Source organism: Passer montanus, unplaced genomic scaffold, assembly GCF_014805655.1.
Source record: "Passer montanus isolate IOZ18808 unplaced genomic scaffold, ASM1480565v1 scaffold48, whole genome shotgun sequence".
NCBI classification, from domain to species: Eukaryota; Metazoa; Chordata; class Aves; order Passeriformes; family Passeridae; genus Passer; species Passer montanus.
The window spans coordinates 4042789-4066630 of record NW_024369707.1 but is presented as its reverse complement, the minus strand read 5'-3'; the positions used below and the strand labels follow the sequence as shown (position 1 = coordinate 4066630).

Sequence of the window (23842 nt, the reverse complement as noted above, 5' to 3'; positions counted from 1 at the left end):
TACAAACTCATTAGGAGCAGTGAGAAACCAAATGAAAATGCTGATAAATAAAAACATTTTTGTGAAGTATGACAAGCCGTTGCCAGCAGTCCATTAAGCTGAAATCTCAGCAGCTATTCTACTGCCTTCCAGAAAAGCTTCACAGACTCCCAAAGTGAAATAAAAGGATTGAAAGATTTTTCAGAGCCAATCCTGCAAAATTCTCATCAGGCAGACATCAGTGGGAACCAAGAAGTCACCAGTGCATACTTCTGTGGTGAACTTGTTCCAGAACTGAATTTAGAACAGATTCATGATGGCCTATTGAATTAGCAATAATCATTGCACAAAGTTCTGCCTTGAACTTGGTATGTGGAGTGTTATTTCTGTAATGCCCCCAAACCCAAACACCTTCATTAAAGACACGTGACATTTCTGTACAGAAGCCAGTTTTGTTTATCACTGATAATATTCCATTCTAGTCCTATTGAAGGATCTGGAGCAGCCTGAGTCGGAAAAATGCCTGAAAAATCACACAGGAGACAAGGACTCAGTTTGCTTTGAATCTTATTTTCACTGCTGTTATGAAGCATTCTTTTAGCAACTGGCTCTCCTGGGAAATGCCAAACACACAATAGTGAAAACATTCTAAAACATCACTGCTATTCTAAAAATAGCTCTTTTTATTGCTCTTTTAAACACTTCTTTTTTGTTCAGCTTATTAGGTCCTTGATCTTTCCTCCTCAGAGACTTCTCTAACTCTTGTATAACAAGTCAACAAGAATTTAGGAAACTTTTTTCTGTGCAAATTGCCACCAATCAGTTCCTCAGGCTTCAAGGCAGGCAGCTTATTTAGACATCTAATTTTAGTCAGAATTGTAAAAGACAGGGAAGAAGTGACCCAAGGCACCAAAAGGAGCTGTCTCTGGAAGGAATTTGGCTTTGGCTTTTCCAAAAAATATTAGCTTCTTACTCTGAAAAGCACAGGATTCTGCTGTACACATGATGCATAATTTACTTGTAAAGCTTACTTATACTGCCCAACTGTACTTACCCAACTTAACCAGCTCTTTCCCAAGCTGTGTCTACAGTAAAAAAAGGAGCAGATCCTCCAGGGAGTTATTTCAGAGTGGCCAAATAAGATTTCTGACCTAGGAAAATCTTTCCAGTGACTTCAAAGACAGCCTAAAATGAGCTGGGATAAGTGAAATAAACCCCTCATCTCTCCAACTTCAAGTCAAAATTACTTAGAAATACTTTTGCATGCAATTGCAGAGCAGCAGAAAGCAATTTTAAATGGGTGACAATAGTGCAGCATAACCAACTTCATTATGATCAGTGTAAATTAGTGTAGAAAATAAGTAGCTGACAGTTTTATAGCTTGCTCCATGTGACTTGTCTTTCCTTGTATAGATAACACCATGTTATCCCTTAGCTGGAGAGCAGTTATGTACAATACATACCAAGATCTTGATTATGGGCTTTTTCTTGTCCTTCCAGGTACAGCAGACTATAGCCAGTCCATAACTTTGGCATCCCCTGTGGGCAGAGTGGTTCTCGGTCTGACTGACTGTGAAGGACAAGCAAGAATCCACTTGCAGATCTAATCTGGGGGCCTGGTTGTCCTGGGACACCAGTCTGGCCAGGTGGACCTTGGAGAAAGGTAAAAGAAATTTACTAGTATAAAATACAATGTTCACACCTGCTGTGTGTAGATGTTCAATAAGTTCCAAATTGAATATAATACAACTTCAAGGCTGTCATGGGCAATAAAGACACAAGCAGACTTCTGTTATCCTTCTCCTGGGAGAGAAATGAACTAGATTGCCACTGAATGCTTGGCACTTGGCTTTTCTATTGTACCTCTGTCTTGTGCTGTATGGATTAAGAAATGAACTGAAGTGGGCAATGATTTCCCTGACTTACTCATTAGGATGAACAGAATGTTTGGCCTGAATTTGAATCCTTGCAGTAACATTCGATGCCTCTTGCTCACATATGTATTAAAGCCTTAATTTATTAGAGAGCAGTCACAGGTAAAATACAACTTTAATTACTGCCAGACAGTTGCCCCATTAGCCGTGGTTTAGAGATGCATGCCTATTGATATATTCTGTCTGAGCATGGCTGCTTAATTGCCTTTCTGCTTAATAATGGATGCTGAGATAAATTTTCTTCCAATGGGTCTTGTTATGAAATCATTCACAAATGTCACTGTCAATGCTTGAACTGAGAAGGGGCAAGAGGTGTCATGGAATCTCAGGCTAGAGGTGGCTGCATCCATGTGGGAACTGGGGGAGAAGAGAAAAAACTGAGTCTGTGCATCATCTCACACATCTCCCCCCTGAAGTCATGCTCTGTTCTTACCTTGTGGCCCAGCATATCCTTGCTCTCCTCGGCTCCCTTGGTCACCTGGTGGTCCAGGTGCCCCAGGTAACCCATCTTGACCTGGCAGGCCATATGATCCTTCTTCACCTTTTATGCCTAGATAAATACAAAGTATATGCTTTTCCTTCAGAGGGCTGGATTTAAGGTTCTGCATTGTCCAGACACAAAGGGCCAGTCAGCAAAATGGACACCAGGACAGGGAGGTGCAGAACTGCTTCTGCAGGCAATTCTCTTCACCACTTATTCACCCTGTGACCACAGCAGTAGCTCAGAGGTATGACTTAGGAACAGCAGCTCCTGAGGAGGTTTTCCATCCTCTCCAGAGACCTTGTGTGATTTACAGTTGAAACCAAAGCACTCCCCACAAACATTAGCATGCAAGCCTTGTGCAGAATTGCCATCAGGATCTGCACCATGGAATGAGCTGTAACTCCTCCTGAGGCAAGCCAAGCTGTCAGCTGTGAGAACTCCATTCAGCAAAGTCTTAGAAAATGTAGTGAACTCCTTTTGAAGTAATGGATGTATTGGAGTATTTAAGAGAACAGGGAGGGACTGGAGAACTAGACATTTTTAGGCTCCTGATGGCCTCACCTTTTTGTATCTCTCACATGTCCATGCCCTTTATCCATTAGGGGGGAAGGTGTGGCTGTGACAGTAAAAGATACATCTCATGCAGGGTGCAGATAATGATGAGCCTGTTCACTGGCTACCTAAAACATAATCTGAATTGAACAAAGTAACACTTATCAGGTATTGTTGCACTTAGAAGTGGTTTTCCCCTTTTGATAAAAGGGGAAAAACAGTTTTCAGATGAGGGTGTTTCTCTAGCGCCCACTACAGTTGTTTTTCAGTAATGGTGCTTCATTCCTTGCAGACTTTGCTATTTAACCTGCAGACTAATTCAAGGCTGTCTCAGTGTTCAAACTTCCCCTTATTACTTTTTACTAAGAAAATCTGAACCAGTCAAAAAAAAAATTAACAAGCAGCTTTTCTATGTTGGTTGCAGAGTTATTCTTCCAAAGCATAAGCACGTTGAGGGGTTTTAATAAAATCCATTGCTTTTGCCAGTAAAACTTACAGTTTGCCTTCCAAGCCAGGAAAAAATTGGATTCTCCCATCTTAATGAAGGAAAAAGCATTGCTATTTCTTTCATAAAAACAGTGCAAATATGTGTATCACTGTATCACCTGGTTTTACAGAAACCCTTAATGATGTATGTAATGGAAACACAGCTGTGTAACCCCAGAAACCCCTTTTAGCTGGCAAATCAACTAAGATAACTAAAACTAGAGAGTTAACTGAAAACTGCATCATTTCCTTTCATGATGGGAATGACTGCTGCAGGGAATCTCCTGGGAGACAATCAAGGGGTTTTTTTCTGGACCCAGAGCAGCCAACACAACAAACTTTGGTTTCCCAAGTAGGAAATACCTAAAACCTCACAAGGGATTCCACTAATCTAAACTGAAGACACTCTGCAATACAGCTCATGCTGTGTTTCTATGAAGGTGGCCTCTCTTTTGGGATCACCAGTACCAGTATCACCCTTGTTTTCTTTTCATCTGTCAGAATAACATTTCAGTCTTCGATCACTTCCTTTTAAGATCTCTTTGGTCAGTTTTCATTGGTGGTAATTCTTTAATGTTCTAACAGATAAAGACCTCCATTGTAGCCACTTCTCTGACTTCAGTGTCCTTTTAGGACTTTGGTTACCAGAGCTTTGGGATTCATTATATATATGAATTATATTCATGTGTACATTTTAAACATCCTCCAAACAGGTCTAAACCACAGGGATAGTTTGAGGCATTGCTTTTATAACTTGGTGGGGAAAAAGGAAAAATACTACTTGAATAACTTATTTCTCAACAGTGTCTTGTGCTTTTGTCCTGCCTGGCCTAGGAAATGAGAATGTATTTCAGGCAGGCTCAAACAGCCTGGTTCAGCTACATTTATCCATCATCCTCAGCATTAACCAGCCCACTATGTGTTTCTGGAGACTGTTAGTAAGTGTTTAAGGAGAAGAAAGAGGGTAAAACACAGAGAAGTAACTCTGACACTCTGACCTGTTTCAACTTGTCTAAACGGCTGAGAAGAACATCCAAGCTTTCAAAACATGAGCTTACCTTGGGGTCCAGGGTGGCCTATTGGCCCTGGTAATCCTGCAGAGCCATCTTCTCCTCTTTGCCCTGCTTCCCCAGGAGGCCCTGGGATTGTAGGGCACGAATCATCCACTTCCCCTGGTTCACCAGGGTCACCTGGAATGTGTAATGGGAAAGTGAATTGCAAGACTGGCTGATAGCTCCCATGCCAAGAGTCAACATAAATGGTAGCTGATTTGGGTTTTCAAGACTATACTTTAAGTATTTTAAAATCTTGAATTATTGAGTCCTGTTTTAATTTTACTCTCAGTCTTTTAGCACAGTATGAACAGTGTGGCAAGCCAGTGTTAGCAAGTGTATGTTAGCTGGTCTGTGATCTTTGCCCAAGAGAGAAGGAAGGCCAGTGGCATCCTGGCCTGTGGTCAGCAAGACCAGGCAGTGACCATTCCCCTGTGTTCAGCACTGGTGAGGCTGCAGCTTGAATCCTGTATTCAGTTTTGGGCTTCTCACTACCAGAAAGACATTGAGGTGCTGGAGTGTGTCCAGAGAGACACAATGGAGCTGGGAAGAGTCTGGAACACAAATCTGGTGAGAAGCAGCTGAGGGAACTGCGGGTATTTAGTCTGGAGGAGGGTCAGGAGAGACCTTACTGCTCTATTAGAGTTACTTGAAAGGAGCTGGTAGAGGGTCTCTTCTCCCAGTAACAAGAGGAAATGGCCTTAAGTTTCATCAAGGGAGACTTATATGGGATATTAGGAAATGTCTTCATGGGAAGGGCTGTCAAGGCCTGGAAAAGGCTGCCCAGGGAAGGGGTGGTGTCACCATCCCTGGAGGCATTGAAAAGATGTGTAGATGTGGCACTTGGGGACATGGTGTAGGGATGGCCTTGGCAGTGCTGGGTTAATGGTGGGATTTGATATGTTGAAGATCTTTTCCAACTTAATTCAATGATTCTATGTTTTACATATTTGGTATACAGCTTCAGTCTTCTGTGCTCCAAACTGATTTGAGTTAAAGCCTAAAGTCTACCTATCCAGCTTCAGTGCAAACACCTTAGCACATGGAAAATTTTGCCTATTTTGTTTCTGCAAAACCATCAATAGGCAGGCTAAAAAGGCTAGCCCATGACAGCCATTTGAAGTAATTATAATATATAATAATAATTTTTAAAAATAGTCACATTATATATATTGAAAATTACTGGCAGCTTTTGCCTGTTTGCATTTTGGATCGACATTTGGTCAGATGGAAAGCTCAGTGTTTGTAGTAATCCAGTGTTAGGATTCAAGTTTTTGCTATGATTTTGGTTAGAAAGCATCTTGTGTGAAAACCAAAAAAAAACCCCCAAATAAGAACCAGAAACAAGTCTGATTGATGTCTTAGCATGAGACTTCTCAGCAGAGCATTCTCATGACATTGGTGCTGTTTATGTGAAATATTCATTAGAACTATGTCCTGCTAGCAGTACCTACTCTTCCTAGAAACCACACCAAGGATACCTTCTAAGAGCTGAATGTTTCTATATAAAATGGAGCTCCCATGAAAAGAACAATAATCAAAAGTCATGAACTTACCTATGAAACCTGAAGGATTTGGAAAATGGAAAGCAGATTGTGGCCGTTGAGGTGCAGGTGGAAGCAAGTTTCAGGCATGTAAATTAGAGTAAAGAATGGAATGAGAACTGAAATCACTTACGTGAGGTGACATTAGAAACAAATAGTTCAGAAATTTTTAATCAAATGAGAAATAATTTAAGTTGGCAACTGCAGGGGTCTTTTTTTCTGAGATTGTTTAAATTATTTGCATGCAAGTTAACATTAGTATGATTATATGTGAATTGAAGCATCACAGTTACTAAGCAACAGGTTCATAAGTACCTGTGGGACCTCTGGGACCAGGCCTTCCTGGAAAACCTTGGTCTCCTGGTTCTCCTAAAGCACCAGGTGGACCCTGTGGGCCATGGACCCCCATAGGACCTGGAAATAAAACCAAACAAAATAAAATGCAGTCTGGATGCTTGGGAATCCTCAACTCTGTTGTGCTACACAAAGAAATACACGTTTCTTCTTCTTTCTCTGATATGCATCTGACTTATATGACTTTTCTTTTTGTAGAGATTGGAAGTGATTGGTGTAGTTGGGATTTCTCTACAGCGTGTGAAAGAAGCAGAGTATGTAGATTTCTGTTTTGAAACTAAAGAATGCGTTGAAAGCTCCAGACTATTGATATGGGGCAGATGTGAGACTCTCTTAGTTCAAACTCATCTGTATTTTCCACAGTTTCTCAAGACCCCTGAAGAGGGGGTCACTGTTTGCTTATCTGCCAACTCAAATGTTTTACTGCCTTATTCTCAGAGTGGCAGAGTGTCTTCCAACAAGCTGTTGTGAAGCAATGCATGTGAATCTGTCTCTACTCTCACCTTCTACCCCAACCCCATTGTGTCTGTAGGTAACCAGGAAGAGCTGTGGAATGTCCAGCCTCCACCCCTTCTGCCCAGCTCCATCTCCAGTGGCCACCCCTGGGCCCAAGGTTCAGTCACAGGGGCTGGGAATTAGTGCACACAGATCTTAAAAACATCTCTGACCATACCCTTTGGGCCTTCTCTTCCCTGGCTCCCTGGAGGGCCTCTGGCTCCCTGCTGTCCTCGTGGCCCAGGATTACCTGGTGCCCCTCGAATGCCACTGTCACCTGGATCTCCTCGCACAAAGATAGTCTCTCCAGGAGGACCAGGATTCCCAGGATCACCTGTGGAAAAGAACTTCATTCTTAATGTATGCACAAAGTACAAACATCTAAAAATAGCCATGTTCTGCTAGTGGAGTTTTTTTAATTTTACTCCAGAGTGTTTTTGGGGTTTTTTTTCTCTAGAAAAAAATGTAGGACAGCCCTTGCATGTTTTTGGAAATACTAGTGTTGCCTTTGTTCAAGGAAGACAATGACAGGAATAGTTCCCAAAGTTATTTAACTTCTGTGCAAGCACAAGAGGCAGCAAGTTACTGGTACATTCATTGAAATACTGTTTCTCTACATTAATATCTTATAGCTTTATTACCATGTTGCTTAATCTGGAGATCTGCATTTTGTCCTTGGCCGGTTATCTACCTAGTGTTCACTTCTCTGTGTGTTCACTGAGGTAGTGATGGGTTTCTTTATTCCCTATGCACTTTTATACATTGTTTTACAGACAGTAACCCTGTTATTCCTAGTAGTCAAAGGGGTTTTTTACATAATAAAAGTTGGTATTTTTAGTTTTAATACCTGTGATGCCATCTAAACCAGGTAATCCTTGATCACCTGGAGGACCAGGTGAGGCACTGTCAGGAGATCTTCCCATAGGTCCGGTGGGTCCAACAGGTCCTCTTCTACCTAAGGGATCACATTTAAAAAAAAAATCTGAGGTTTTTCATTTTAGATTACAGACTGAAGTTAGTAAGTAAGAGAATGCTGACGTGAGAAGTCATGGAGGTAATGTATGGTTACACTTGTATACCAAACATACCAGTTCCTAGGCTAATGAGGCCATCTTGTCAAAGTGAAAATATTAATTATCTTTTTAAATTTTTAATTCTTCCCATAAAATTTATGTAGCCTGAAGAATACATCATCCCATGTTGGCACATTGCCATGGATAGCCACGTTTTCCTGAATTCCAGCAAGGGGAGAAATGGTATCAGTGTAAGGTGAGTGGGGACTGTGAAATGATTCTGCCTGGGGCAGGATAAGTATTCACAGATTGTTCCTAGCAAAAGGGAGTTACGCTGATTCCTAAAAACCTCAGTGAGCAAGATGAATTTACTAGCCTAAATGGATTTTTTTTCCTAATCTTTAATCTGGATTTTCCCACAATAAAACATTTATGTCCTTACTTGTGACAGGCAGAGTTCTCTGCACAACACTTTTGAACAGTTGCAGCTTGTTAACATGTGGGTTGCATTCTGTTGCATTCTCTTTTCTACAAAAAAACAAATCTAATTTCTTCATCTTGCTTTTGACCTCATCCTTCCATTTACTTTCTGGTGATTTTTCTCTTATTTGTTAAAGCTGGTCACAGCTCTCGGAGACCTCACCTATGCAATGTCAAACAGTGTTAATACATCTCAGCATTAAACCTGCTCTTTTTTCCTCAACAGCACAGTTCTGTTGACTCCTCCAGTTCACAAACTAGTAACCAAACTAAGAAAAATTATTGTCTTCCTCTTAGAACAGTTCACCTCACCAGATTTCACCTTCTGCTAGTTTTCTTCCATGTGTTATGTGACTGTGGCAAGGTCTGGCAGCATAAAGCTGATGCCACTTCTAATCACAGCATTGCTGAAGCTTGAGTGGGCCTCTGGAGACTTCCTAGACTAACCCTGCCCTCAAAGCAGGATCAGCTAGAGCAGGTTGCCTCAAGCTGTGTCCAGCTGGGGTTTGAGTATCTCCAATGACAGACACTTCATAACTTCTCCAGGCAATTTGTTCCCATGTTCAATTCCCTTCACAGGGAAAATAAAACTTTTCCTTATATTTAAGTAGAATGTCCTGCATGTCAATTTGTGCCCATTCCCTCTTGTCCTCTCACTGGATATCACTATGAAGGAGCTGTCTCCAGGTCCATGCCATCAGGTATTTACAGACATTAATAAACTCCCCCTGGGCCTTCTGTTCTGGAGCCAAAGCAATTCCTTCCCCCTCTCCCCCCTCTCTGCAGTCTCTTCACTTTGTCAGTGGCCCTTCCTCAAACACTTGCTTTTTCCCATTTCTGTGCTGTTCCTATATCACCAAGCTCTAAAATAACCACTGCAATCTTGTGAAACAGTTCTATCTTGCAATTACACCAGAACAGTTGATAGATTCACTGTAGTTCTGGGACTGCCAGATATTCTGCACTCTTTTTTTTCAGGAATTTCTTCCCAAGTGGCAACCCTACCTAGCAGTTCTCTGAGTGTATTCAAGCCATAATTTTCTATTTTCATTCTTTCCTATAACATAAACCAGAAATTCTGGAGTCTTTGTATCTCTACCCAGAAAACATCAGCATGTTACAACAGAAGTGGTTTTAGGGAATGAATCTTCTGAGTAATGTTCATATTAACCAGAGTAGGAGCCTTTAGAAAAAGATATTAAGTATGAGCTTAATTTCAACACTGCAGAGCAGCACTTTGGAAAAAACCTTTTCTTACCTGGAAATCCTGGGAATCCCCTTTCTCCAGGGGGGCCTGGAATAGAAATACCAGGCCATCCAGGTTCACCTCTGTCTCCTTTTGGTCCAATTTCTCCTGAGTATCCTGGGGGCCCTGTCTCACTCTGACCTTTATAAGAAAACAATTATGTACATAAAGCTTACAGCGAGTACAAATACAGATGTGCAGAACAGAAATACCAGTTGCAGATGTTCCTCCTTGCAAGGGTTGCCTAGTGCTGTTTTTCTGGTTCTCTCTTGGAAGCTGGATAGAGTTTTGTTGAATCTGGCCCTAATTCATCACTTTCAAAGAAAGTAATCTTATTGCTTGAATGCTCTTCTTCAGGGGTTATTTTATATGGTGTCATTATTGTAACTTGAAAAGTAAATTGATTGCATGGTTTCAAATTTAATTTTCTATCAGCATATATATGTAATCTTTAGATTATAAGCATTGTTTTTTAACAGTGCTTCAAAAGCACCTTTTGAAAGTTGTGAATACATCGGCATGAGTGAAATCCACATTCCTCTTAAGTTTGAGGCACAACTCCCATGGACTTTAAATGGAGCTGGGATTTCATAAGTCTCCTTTTAATTTGTTAGCTTTATCTTTTGCATATTTAAAAAAAAAAAGACACTTGGCTCTCCTTTGAATCATCTGCACTGAACTTTTTAATTTTATAAACAGCCTTGGAGCATTCCAACAAAACTATGTGAGTAATGGAAGTTTGAAATTTTTTTCCCACAAATAACTGCAGGTGTGCCATTAAGCATACTTCAGATTCTGTTTGAAAGTTTGGTCTGAGCCTTAATGATAACTTCTGGGCAAGGCAAACATCAAAATAATATGCACCTTTCCTTGCACATTCAGTCATGTAGAAGATTTTCTGTTCCAGTTATTTCTCATCTTTACCTGGAGCTCCTGCAGAACCCTTTTGACCTTTTAGTCCATCCAAGCCATCCAGTCCAGGCAGCCCAGGAAGACCTGAGAGGTGTCACACAGGTATGACTGACCAACAATCCTTTACAGTCACAATTAAAAATCAAGCCATTGTTTTTATCTGACAACACATACTGGATCAAGATGGGGTATTTACTGAATTTGATTGCTGGCAACTGCAGATGAGATCACATTGCAGTGCAGTCTTTTTGGAAAGGCAAACGTAAAAAGTTAAAAAATTGCAGTCATAATACAGATTCACATCAAAGCAATCAGAAAGCACAACTTTTAATCCTTTAGGTAATTCCATCCTGCAGCTAGCAAATTATGGGCTAATCTCTGGAGAACCTTGTGTCTGTGGCTGGACTGCTACTGCTACATGTGGTTGCTACTCCAAAGTTCACTGTGCTGCCACTTCATAGCCACTGATGGGGATGCAGACACTACTTAAGATGGCTGTAAATCTGGAACTTCTGTACAGTTTCTGTTCAAATAGAAGTGCAATTTACCCAGCTGCAGCAAAAAGAGGCTGAATTTCCACCTGGCTTCTTTTCTCTGGTCCTGCAGATTTCACACAGAAAACTATGCTTTTTTGCATCACTCTATTACAAAAGCTCTTTGAACTGAACAGCACAAAATTTGAAGACAACAAATCTATAATTGAAACTTCTGGTGACACATGGTAGTATATAGAACAGCTCTGTCACTAGTGATGTTCACTACTAGCACTGACTAGAGTGTTTGTGGTAATCAGATAAAACTTTTGCTTTACATCTTGCGCTTTCTTTCAAATTGCTAAAACACAAAAAATAAAACAATAGATAGCACTTTTTAACCCATTTTTAAGAAAGTTGACCTAATCTAAGGTTGTGTTTGTTGTTTGCAGTCGAGAGTAAAAAATATCTCCATGTCATCAGTGCTTTTTAGTTCCTTGGTTGTAGAGATAAACTGTCAAATGTGAAAACAAACACTTCCTCAGTGCAGGCAGCAGTCTGTCACCTGGTAACAGCAACAGGTCTGGCAAAACTGATGGATCATTTGTGACAGGTTTCAAAGAGGTTTCAGAGACAGGAGCAGACTTGGGATGCCTCTTGCTCCAGAGAATGACACTGATCACCAAGGAGCTGAATGATACTGTCAGTGCCTGTCCTGTCTCTGCTCCACTTCTGCTGCTCATCTATGCCTCCTTTCTTTCCCCATCCATTCCTCTCCCTGGCCTGTAGGACTCCCAGTCCACTTGCAGTGGGTTTCTCCCACAAGTCTGAATTATCTGTGTGTGTGTCTCCTTTCCTCTGGCTCCCTCCTGGCACAGAAGATGTAGGCTCTCTGTTGAGTGCCTGTGCTCAGTCCCAGCATGTCCTGCAGCTCACCAATCTGCCATGTATCCAGAGCAGGCATCTTGGGAGAATGTACTGCTCTGCTTAAGCACATGAGAATGGATATAGCTTTTCAAATTTATAAACTGGTCAAATTTGGCAAGGACAAATTGCTGTAGGAACAGCAACACAAATACCCTTCAAATACCACCCTGCCAAATTTAAGTGTCCCTAGTTCAAAGATGGGTCATCTGAGAATGAAAAAATAAAAAAGGCCTAGAGTTCTCTAGCAGGCACACCAAAAATTATAATCATATAGCTTTGTTTTCAGAAACTAGAATTATTTTAGTTAAAATTTATCAAAGGATGAATTGAAAAAAAAAAAATCCAGTGTGTAGAAAACACCAGTCTGGAAAAATTTTAAATCCAGAAAATTTCTGAAAACCTGCAAAACATTGATAATATACTGCCTATGTAATCCACTTTATAACATGGAATACTAGTAATCCAACCTGTAATATCTTCTATGACCTTAATTAACTGTTGTTTAACTTTTCATTACATTCTAACTTTCATTCCTGCTTTCTGTAGCCTTCTTTTGCTTTGGACATGTTCCCATTTTAAAATTTATGTAAGAGTTGCTTTTGGGGAATTTAACAGTGGTATTTTAAAATTATTAAGAATGCCTAACTAATTTTGGCCCGCAGGTCACCATTTAAAACTTTTTTTGATCTTTGGTTCATTCTGGCAAGATTGATGACTTGGTTTTACTTGCTTTCCAGGGAATTTCTGACACATTTCCCAACAATCCATTATAATATCAGCACTTGTACTTCTAGATTTTTGGATTGCTATGGTCCCATATTTCTAGGTACAGCTGAATTGGCTGACCTGAGCATGAACCACTGTTTCTGTGTTGTACAGCCCAATTCAGCTCCTACTCACACAACTCCTCCTGATGATGGTCTGAGTATTACTTGCTCCATCAAGGATTACTCACACAAATAAGGCTTGCCAGGCTAAGCCCTGAACTAGTAAAACAACTCTAATAAAGAAAATGGGGTTATGCTTTTAATAGATGATGTTTAACTTATTTTTTTAATCTAGAAGTTTTTTAAAATCTAAAAGTTCAGGCACAAGACCTTTAATGTAGCTGAGAACCAGTTAGACTAATGAGGCCATGTACTTAGCTATGAATTATCCATTTCATTTCTAATGCTTGCACCAGCACTTGTTGAAAACAGCACCAAGATCTATATATCCAGTTGAATTGGAATACAAATACCAGTCAGTTTTCATTACTGGGTGTAGTTTCAAAGGTATTAGCCTTCTTTTCAGCTATGATGGCAATATATAGAATACTCAGCTTAGCAGGCAACTCAGTCTCTAATGAATTGTCATTTGGGACTGAACTTTTCCCTCTGTAGGACATGTGTTAATGTCATGTTCCCGTGCAGGACTTGGGATAAGTTCTGCATAAAGTGTCTTATGGCAAGAAGGAAAGAGCCCATCAATTATGAAGAAGTTTGCAGCAGAAGAATGCTTTTTTTCTTTTTTGACCCCTTCCAGACATCCCTGCCACTGCAGATCTCTGCCTTTGTTACAGCAAATATTGCTTGCAACACTGAATGTTCTCTTGCACATTATGTAGCAGCAGGGAATCTGTCATGACAGTTTAAATCAGCACTGTGTATTTACTGCAAGCAATCATAAATGGTTTCCATTTTTCATTTGGATTTTCAGTAATTTGTAAGAAACCTTCTCAATTTGTCCTTAAGCTGAATTTGAAAAAGTGGATCTATTGTCCTCTCTAACCATTTTGTATAGCCCTAAGTATTACTTTACTGTGGTTTCTGTATATGGGTCACTAATCTTCTTCCTGTTTGGGAACTGGTTATGAGGCACACTATAACAGACACAGGATACAGAGCTGATAAATTTCTTTATGGAGTATTAATAACTTATAATTTCAATTCTAAGCATAGTAAAAGTTAATAAGGTTCTCCAACAGAACCAGTTGTATAGATGAACTGACATTCAATCTGAACACAACAATCATTGCAAGAAGTGTAAATCAGGATTTGGAGGAAACACTTCTATGCTAAATACTCCAAAATCAGACAAGCGACAAGAAAACCAACAATAAAACGCAACTCGAGTTATCACAATTTGTTAGAACAAATTTGAAAAACAAAGCTGTCGTAGCAGCCTGCTGGGTTTACAGAGTAACAGTGGCACTCCATGGTGAAAATGTAGATCACAGTATAACTGAAGTGAAAGTGAAACAACTGAATTACTGTAAACACCTTTTTCTTTCCTAAAGTTCTGCTACTGGTTACATCAGCTAAGCCAGACTCTGTTTCTACCTTCCTCCTTACTCATTTTAGATTGCAGTCCAATTTTCCAAAGTAGCATTTCTGTTACTTATGAAAGGTAATGGGAACTGGCCTAAGTCTAAGCATTTTATGAGACACAGAGTCCAAATCACAGTCACAGTTAGGCCTTTTCCATTTTCACTACTGAAAGAGTATTTACATCTGGTACTGTCCCATTATCACTAGAATGGCACTGTATATTCTGCTTACCTTTTCTGCCTTGGGATCCAGGTAACCCTTGCAATCCTGGAGGTCCCAGAATTCCAGGTTTCCCTTTTTCTCCAGGTTCTCCTGGCAATCCTGGAGGACCTGTAGCTCCTGAGAGTGAAAGAAACCCCTGTGAATATGTAATTCTGTTAAACTGTTGAATTTTTTTCCCCCATGCTATGCAGCACCTGTAAGTGTTTGGGGATGCAGGAAGAATTGATGGGTCTTGCTGTCTGAGTCTGAGCAGACAATTGCTGCTATAGGAACAGAAATAACTTTCAATTCCCCCCTTCATATGATCTCTGATTTCTCCAGCCTCCTCACAGAGATGCCTCAAGTGCCTTCTCCTGTTCCATATATCTTTTGAGTTATCCCATGGCACTATTTTTTAACTTTTGGCATTACCTGGTAACCCGGGTGGCCCTGGATATCCACGGTCACCCTTGGAGCCCGGTCTTCCAGGCTGTCCTTGGATACCTGGTAAACCCTTCTGCCCTGGAAATCCACAAAGTCCTTAAAGGGGAAAAAAAAAGCTACAGAGGGGCTCAAAATACACAGGGAGCAGAGCTCCCCCTAACAAAACTAAGAGAAAATTAATTTTTAAGTCCAATTTTGTCTTCAATCAAACAGAGGTACCTGGCAATCCTGGATCTCCCAGAGGTCCTTTCTGACCGGGTGTACCAAGCAGAGGAGTTGGGTCACCTCTCCTGCCTGTTGAAGTACCATGAATTTCATTTTATACAAACATTCTTTCCATCCACAAACCAAAGCTGGAGACTTTTTTAAGACCAAGAAAGTCATTAATAGATATAAACAGCTACAGAATAGGCTAAGAGAACACAAAATGAGATATGCTTTGGCACAGGCGAATTATGACAGTTCAGTTTGGTTGCATTTGCTCTTACATGATTTGACAAATTTTCCATATCTATAAGCATGGATTTTTATGTGGTTTTGATGGAAATTTTAAGTTCTATGAAATCTGACATGAATTTATCTTTTAAATTAGCAATACCTACTTTTAAAGGAACAAGCTGTTAAAAATATGCTGAAATGCAACTTTTGCCTTTAGGTAGATAAGACTTGTTTCTAATTATATCCATGTTTTATGGGAAAACAGGACAGAAGTAAAAATAATTTTCTAGTGAGTCTTCACCATCTATCCCACATATATCCTTACAATATTGCTCTTTTCGCAGCATATCTATACAAACTCATTACCTTTACATCCTTTGGAGCCAGTCAGTCCTGGATATCCAGGGTTTCCTGGTAAGCCAAGATCACCCTGATTTTTTTTAAAAACAAAATAAAAATGTTTCACATAGGATATGTGTAGCAGGAATGATCTGCAGGAGCATTTTTTTCTCTTAGCTAAACTATATTTTAAGCTCAACAAAAAAAAAAAAAATCTTGTCTTTCTTACTTGTGTAACACTGGCCAACAACAAGGAACTGTAGGTTAGACTTGCTAATAATTTTGAATTTCTGCTTTTATAGCTTATTCTCATTCTTGGCTCAAACAGCTTAATTTCCCCACAGATGGCTTGAATAATTTGATTTAAAAGGTACCATAAAATATATATCCAATATTGTTGTATGTTACCCAAAATCTACTATAAACATTAATCAGAAATATTGTAATGTCACAATAAAAATCTACATTTCCCTATTTTTCTTTTTGAATAATGACCTTTGATCAGCAAATAAATTTAATTAAACAAGCTGAGCAAAAATATGTCCTTTTACCGAGAAAATAATTGTGCCTTTTCCTTTATGTAATCTCACTGCCTACCTATCCAGCATACAAGAAGTGAAGAATTATACCTTGCATGAAATGTTTGTGTGGTTTTGTGTATTTGCTCTTGAGCAACACTGCTTGCCTGGGTTCTGCTTGGGGCAAAGATGACTTGCTTTGTCTTGTCTGTTGCCTTGGTCACTTCACACAGCAGGATCTGAAGAAGCAGCTACATATTAACTGCACAATTGTGCTGCTGCTATGTTATGATCTCTGTGGTAAGTGGTTTGTCAATCTGTTCTTAAGAATAATGGTGAAGACTTGACTGTGCATCTGTTTTTTGCCCCCTTATGTAGTGTAGTGGAGCCTGGACTTCAACCACATGGCAAAACACATTAGAACAGGTAGCTAGGAGAGGTCCTTTCCTAACTCCCACCACAGTTCCTGCTCAAATGTAACCAAGGCACCGAGATATTTCATACTACACCGGCTGTCTCTTCTCAGAGGGAACCTCTAATGGGTGAGTACACTAGTTTTTTGCCCCCCTGTGTAGTGTTGTGGAGCCTGGACTTCAACCACATGGCAAAACACATTAGAACAGGTAGCTAGGAGAGGTCCTTTCCTAACTCCCACCACAGTTCCTGCTCAAATGTAACCAAGGCACAGAGGTGTTTCATTGGGGAATTCACAGTTCTTACTACACCGGCTGTCTCCTCTCAGAGGGAACATATAATGGGTGAGTACAGTGCAAGCACCCTTCATCACATTTCTTAGAGGCAGGAGTTAACTGCAAAGTCCAGGATACTTCACTACCAATCTGTTTACCTGGTCACCTGGTTCTCCTTGAAAACCTGTAATTCCTTGAAGGCCCTTTGGTCCAGGCAAACCCCGTGATCCTGGAAACCCCATCACTCCAGTGTCACCTTGGTCACCTGGTAGTCCTGGAACACCATCCTTTCCTGGAAATCCTCGTGTGCCTCTGAAACCAGTACTGCCTTTTTCACCTGAAGTTGATTGCAGAACAAGATAATGGCCAATCAAGTCAAGCCAGTGTTTGACACGATTTTCAATATGGCAACACTTTCATTCTGGGTGTATTGCCTTAGTGATAACCCAAAGAAACTATACAGCCAGTTTAGGAACCTGTAAACACAGTGTGGTGGCTGGATGTTACTGCAGCCCTGAGCCCACCCTGTGAAAACCACCAGAGATTTATGTCAGAGGAATGTGTGCCTATGCAGGGCTTTTGTGAACGTACCTCTTTCACCTCTCAGTCCAGGCTCCCCAGGAAGCCCTGGGTCCCCCCTTTGTCCCTTCTCAAGACGGAGGTTAACGCAGCCGCTGTCTCCTGGAGGCCCCCTTTCACCTTGGAAGGAACATGTGCAATGTAAATGTATCCCCACGAGTGACATGGCCTGAAAACCAGTTTGAGTGGTGACTTTCCTAATAGAGAAAGCCTTCAAATACTAATGTGGTTCTCAGTTTTCTCAGCAGGCTCACTGCTGACAGAATTTGCAATTCTTCCCTTGATTTTTTGTTTATTCAGTCATAACCCAGGTGATATTAAATCAGAAGAATTAGGAAAGATTGTGAAATTATGAAAGACAGCAATTTTGAGCTGTCTGTGATTGCATCTTGCAGATGATTACTCTCTTTCCTATAAAAATTTAAATAGATTTTTAACACAGTAGTAACAAAACTAAACATATCGACAAGATAACTACAGAGTGAAGTGGATTTTTACAAACCTTTTATGCCCATATCTCCACATTCTCCACTGGGCCCAGGTAGACCCATTTTTCCTTCTTCTCCTTTTACACCAAAGATTCCCATTGGGCCTTGTATTCCTGGGAGTCCTGGGAATCCCTGGGGTCCTTGAATGCCTTTGCTTCCTGGTAATATGAAATGCTTTATTTACATGTTTAGTCTCCTTATACTGCTGCTGTCATATTCTGAGGAATAGCATAAAGCAAAACCAGAATGTTTAGAAGGACTTCTTAGGAAATCAGCAGAACTAGAGAACCATTAGTTGGAGCATGGCTTCATGCCAAGGTCAAACTTCTCTTGAAACCCTGTTTCTACTGAAGCAAATTGCCTCCCCCTACCTGCAGTCAGCCCCTGAAGATTTAGGCTACCCTTACTCCTAAAGCAGTTATCCCCAACACACCACCAGATCCTGCATGTGGTGGGGGCTTTGTTCTGCTCCCTGTCCCTGCCCTCCAGCTCCGAAGGCTGGTACCCTGAGAACAGCTGGGCTTGCCATTACAGACTGAGGCAAAGAAGGCATTAAGTACCTCAGCCTTTTCCTCATCCTTTGACACCATATTTTGCCCCCTCCCATCCAATAAAGGATGGAGATTCTCCTTACTCCTTTTGCTGCTAATGTATTTATAGAAGCATTTTTATTACCTTTTACAGCAGTAACCAGATTGAGTTCTTGTTGTACTTTGGGCCTTTTGATTTTCTCCCCCCATAACCCCTTGTCCTCCTGAGTTGCCTGTCCCTTTTTCCAAACTTCATACACTCTCCCTTTTTTCCTGAGTTCAGCTAAAGCTCTGTTCAGCCCAGCTGTTCGTTTTTCTCACTGGCTCGTCTTTTGGTACAAGGCCTATTCCCATACCTTAAAAATTTCCTTGAAGAATGTTCAATCTTCCTAGACTCATTTGCCCCTTAGGACTGCCACCCAAGGGATTCTGCTAACCCTAAACATATTCCTCTTATTATAGCATATTACAACCTAGTTCAAATAGTGAGGAAATAATACATAGAAATATGTCAGTGTTGTAAAACAACTAAAGGACCAGGATGCACCAAGATTGATTATCCATCCCTTTGTTTTTATCATATGAGAAAGAAAAAGGGATAGTTTTATGGTTATTGACCCTACCCTGCTGCAGTCTTATCCTTGAAGCTGGAAAGAGAGGTGGGTGCAAAGTACTTGCTAACCTTAAAATCAGTGAAAAGCTCCCTCTACAAGAGAACTTATGGGTGAGGTGGTCTGCAGGATATTCAACATACCTGTTTCTCCTGGGAAGCCAATGGGTCCTTTATTTCCTGGAAGTCCTGGGGGACCTCGTGAGCCTGGAGGACCTGGGAGACCTCGTGAGCCCAGAGAGCCTTTCAGACTTTTGATTCCAGGGGGCCCAGGCAGGCCCCTGTCTCCCCTCTGACCTTTAAAGCCTGGTAAGCCTGAGAAAAACAGCTTTAATCTATGTATGTAAATGCAGGCAAAAGTTACACATTTGCATAGAAAGAGTAGCAAGTGATAGATTTGGTATAAATTTGAAGATCATCAAACATGGCAAAATAAGTTGAAACCTTTTTTTTACTATGTGGGGGTTCTCACCCTGCCTAGATTTATCAATTGAAATGTTTGTTTTCTTGTATTTCTTTAGTGACAGACAATAGAAGAGCACTGTAAAAAATCCCTACTAATTTGTAAATACTTTTGAGAGATGTGTCTCCTAGCTCTTCCTAAGTAACCCTTCCATTGAAGAATAAGGAAGATACTTTTATCTAAGCAGTGACAGGAGCTCAGTTAAGTTACTCAGGGCAACAGATACAAGACAACTCTTTGTTTATTTCTTATGGTGAACTCACTGTGATTTGGCCAGTTAAGGAACAGCATGGGAAGGGAAGTTGGGATACCCCTGAGATGCACAGTCTACATTCCCTGAGTTTAAAGAAATGTGCAAAACATAATGTACACCCCCAGTAACGAGCAGCCCCCATGGCAACATTTGTCATGCCAGCCACAAAAATCAAGTGATGAAATCTGGCAGAAAATATGTGCAAAGCTTAGAGCTGTGAGGCAGCCTGCTGGCTGTTGTGTACCTTGAGGTCCTGGCAGGCCCATGACACCTCTGAGTCCAGGTGGTCCTGGTAAGCCTGGGACACATGGTGAGCCAGGAAAGCCTGGACAGCCTGGTGCTCCTACATCACCTTCTGGGCCTCTAAAACCTTTGGCACCTGGAAATCCTGGGGTACCAGGTTGTCCTGGAAAAAAAAATAATTGTTAGTTCCATTACACACTGTCCCTCAAAATTCCTAGTTTTCATTTTGAAATGTACATGTTAGGTTACTATAGTATCTTATTTACCATCTAGTTTTTGCATAGTTTGTGAAAAGTGATGCTTTTCTGCAATTTAGAATTGTCTGTTATGGAGAATTTCTTTCTTTAAGGAGCAAATACAAATTCAACCCTCATCTATAGGTACAGAAGAGAGTTTCTGATGTGTAGGAGCAGAATGGGAGCTCACTGGCCTGCCCCAGGTGCACAGCACTGGCTCAGTTCTACAGGTGTTCCCTGCACTGAAGGATGGGTGCATCTGCTTAGGGCCAGGCAAAAGAAACACCTGTAAAAGGAAACAGCAATATCCTCTAGGAGATGGGAAGGATGTGGTGCTGTGGAGACAATCACTGCAGCAAACAGCAAAATGTAAATGTAAAAACAGGGAGTACTGTTAACAGTCACCATTGTGGGTCTGAGTGAGAGGAAGTTTTCTCTGAATCAGGAGCACCTTTGCTCCAATTTTGTCCTTTGAACCTGTAGAAGTGTTTCACAGAAACTGGCCCATACCTTGAAGTCCAGGAATGCCTGGATTACCCCTTGCTCCCTGTGCACCAGGGGGTCCTGGCAGTCCCCTGTTGCCTGGGATTCCTGGAGGGCCATATGTGGTGTCACCTGGAAGACCTTTCTGGCCATCTGTGCCAGGTGGACCTGGAAGGCCATTTTTGCCATCAATTGTAGATCCTCTTTCACCTTCATCACCAGGATCACCAGCTATGCCTCGGAAGCCTGTTGATATGATTTTTAAATTCAAATAGAGCTCAATTCAAGAGTTGTTCAGGATTTTTTGTTTTGTTTTCCCCCACCCCAAATGTGGAATATTGTAGTCCAAATTTAGCCAGATTTAAATTGTCACCTTGCAAAGAAAAATAACATCATAAATTAAACTTCATGTTTCTTATTTATAGCTAATTATACATAAGGATTGAAGAAGGTAATTCCTGTGGGAAGTGACAGGGGTTTTCTTTGGGGCAGCATCTGTCTTGAGTACTGTCACTCTTGTCTGGTTCGGTGCTCTCTGGACACTGAATTCTATTCTACTTTATTCAATTCTACTTTACTCTACCCTACCTTTCCCTGCATTACAACTTGCCCGGCAGCTCTCCCAAATTAGGGAAAGCACAATTCACCTTCTGGCCCAGGGATTCCTGCTCCTGGCCTTCCTCGATGGCCTTTTTGCCCATCAAAGCCATTTGGTCCAGGATACCCAGGGAGTCCTTTTAAACCCTTTTGTCCTGGAAATAAGAAGGAAATACATAAAAAGGCTGTCAGACCACTAAAATGTGTGATCTAAGGATTTTATATTTATTCCAAATTCATATACCTTGAAAACAAGCTGATTTCATCTACTTCTAACACTTTGGGCAAGAGCCACTGCCCAAGTCATAAACAAGTGCATGATTGCTGTTTTTCTAAATGAACATGTTCCCTATTCCTTTAACAGCAGACTACAAATCACCACTGTCAATGAGGAAAAAAGTATTTCCTACAACATTTTACTGTTGCAGGCCATGAACAGTATAACCTAGTGAATGACAGGTGTCAGCTCAAGGTTTTATACTCTTCTGTGCTATGTCCTGCTTCTGGAATGGTGCAGATGAGCTCAGTACACTCATGTCTGCATAAATTTTTGTTCCCACCCACAACACTGATGAGCTAACACCTTATTACACAGCTTGAAAATCCACTCTCTCCATTTCTTCTAATTTGCTTGGATATTTCAAATGTCTTAGAGGTGATCACAAGCAACACTTTGCCAGTTCCTGGGTGAGTTATTTGAATTTAAATTGAATAAGTCAAAGTAATGAAGATAAGTATTGAGATTTTAGAGCTCAATTGCAAGTTGCCATGAGCAATACAGTTTTAGAAATTACAGGCTTGCAGCATATCTTTGCCTTGGACATCTCTTTCTCCTGGTATGGAGATGTACATGCTGTAGGCCTTACCCAACTCCAGCCATATTTTACAGACTCTCTCATGCATTTTCATTGAGGCAGGACAGTTTGAAGCTACCTTGATTTAATTATTTCCGTGGAAGCTGTCTGAACACCTTCTGATGGTGCAAACTGCAGCTGTCTGGCCCTTGATTCTATTAGAGACTACATTCCTGTGTATTTGCAGTTTTACATTTTGAAACACGTATTTTGTGGGAAAACTATAATAGTGCAGTTTTTAGGATAGCCTCTTTAATTAGTGACTTAAAACTCCATTTCAGTATAAATCAAAAATTCTCGTATGCACAAACATACCTGGAACACCTTTGAAACCCGGGGGACCTGGGTTTCCAGGATATGGTGATGTAATGCAGACAGTTTCACCTGAAGCAAGAGGGAGAAGAAACTGGCCCATGTGACTTTAGGTTAACTGGAGTCTGAACACTTACTGTAATATTTCTGGGGGACTACCCAACCACATGTGCAAATGTGCAGTGACTGTTTATGCACATTGTTATTTCCATATTAATGAAGTTTTGATAGGGAATCTTAAAATATATTTTTCTTTCTACTTCCTATGGAACATTGGTAATATTTCAAATTGTTGTAATACAGTTTTATTTTTAAATACAAAGGGGTTTTTTTTTAATTGTCATGGCAATTTGTTTTACAGTACTCTCTATTGCAAGAATGAAATAATATTTTCATTTCAATTCTATCTACAACTATCACTGTAGACTTATTTTGCTAAGCATTTTTTATAATCAAAAACCAGGCCAAGCTTTAACCACAAATTGTTTTCCTATAAATTAATATTATTTTCACTCTAAATGAATAGCACTATATGTATACATATAGATATACATATAGAATAATACATTAATATAAAATATAATACATATTAAACCATAATGGATGCCACCAACACCTAAACATGTATTTTGCTATTTCATTCTTAACATAAACATTCAAAATTACCTTTCTGGCCTTTTGGACCAGGTGGCCCAACATTACCCACATCACCAAAGTCTCCAGGGCTGCCTCTGGCTCCTGGAGAGCCAGGAAGCCCCAAGCCAGGCAATCCCATCTGGCCTTTTACCCCAGGAGGTCCTGGGAGCCCAGGGAATCCTTTATCACCCGGAATTGCTACTCCAGAATCGCCCTGAAATAAAAATTCTCAATAAGAAGTAACAAGAGCTAATTTCTCTCCTCTCTTTGATTATGAAAAACCATATTAGAGAATTATCTGGAAAAACACTTTCACAATGGAAGGACTACATGGATGGCATTAGTATTTTTAAATATTCAAAGGCAATAGGAACAAAGGGGTTTGTGTATTTTTTGTTTCCTGACCCCGTAATATTGGCACACAGTACATGCACAGATTATAATCAGGAATACCAAATAAACAGTAATACTTACAATAAACTAATTTTTTTATGGATAAAAACTTTCATAATCTTTCATAAGATAATATGTGAATTGAAATGGAAAAAGTCTGGGGAAGTCAAACATACCTGAGTTCCTTTTTCCCCTGGCAATCCTAGTTCCCCATCTCTACCATCAGGGCCTCTTTGGCCTGGAAATCCTGGAAGCCCAGTTGGTCCTCTTTCACCTTTTAATCCTTAAAATATTTT

The 23842-nt window shown here is 40.5% G+C and overlaps 1 protein-coding gene across 4 annotated transcripts in view; it reads right to left on the bottom strand.

The window, feature by feature from the left end:
- COL4A4 (collagen type IV alpha 4 chain) overlaps positions 1–23842 on the bottom strand; it is a 67745-nt gene that overhangs the window by 2541 nt on the left and 41362 nt on the right. For 2 of the 4 annotated variants that reach the window (XM_039722411.1, XM_039722412.1), the window contains exons 24-46: positions 23723–23829; positions 23184–23367; positions 22521–22589; positions 21402–21506; positions 20782–21000; positions 20037–20198; positions 19221–19391; positions 17951–18094; positions 17461–17568; positions 17028–17206; positions 15690–15753; positions 15105–15179; positions 14874–14981; positions 14472–14579; positions 10544–10615; positions 9632–9760; positions 7728–7835; positions 7059–7214; positions 6347–6445; positions 6044–6052; positions 4494–4625; positions 2347–2463; positions 1443–1631 (exon numbers count right to left, since the gene is read on the bottom strand). In XM_039722411.1, the coding sequence (XP_039578345.1) occupies positions 1443–1631; positions 2347–2463; positions 4494–4625; positions 6044–6052; positions 6347–6445; positions 7059–7214; positions 7728–7835; positions 9632–9760; positions 10544–10615; positions 14472–14579; positions 14874–14981; positions 15105–15179; positions 15690–15753; positions 17028–17206; positions 17461–17568; positions 17951–18094; positions 19221–19391; positions 20037–20198; positions 20782–21000; positions 21402–21506; positions 22521–22589; positions 23184–23367; positions 23723–23829 (2814 nt within the window). The remainder of the gene's footprint in view (positions 1–1442; positions 1632–2346; positions 2464–4493; positions 4626–6043; positions 6053–6346; positions 6446–7058; positions 7215–7727; positions 7836–9631; positions 9761–10543; positions 10616–14471; positions 14580–14873; positions 14982–15104; positions 15180–15689; positions 15754–17027; positions 17207–17460; positions 17569–17950; positions 18095–19220; positions 19392–20036; positions 20199–20781; positions 21001–21401; positions 21507–22520; positions 22590–23183; positions 23368–23722; positions 23830–23842) is intronic. The other 2 variants (XM_039722414.1, XM_039722413.1) reach the window with 2 other exon arrangements.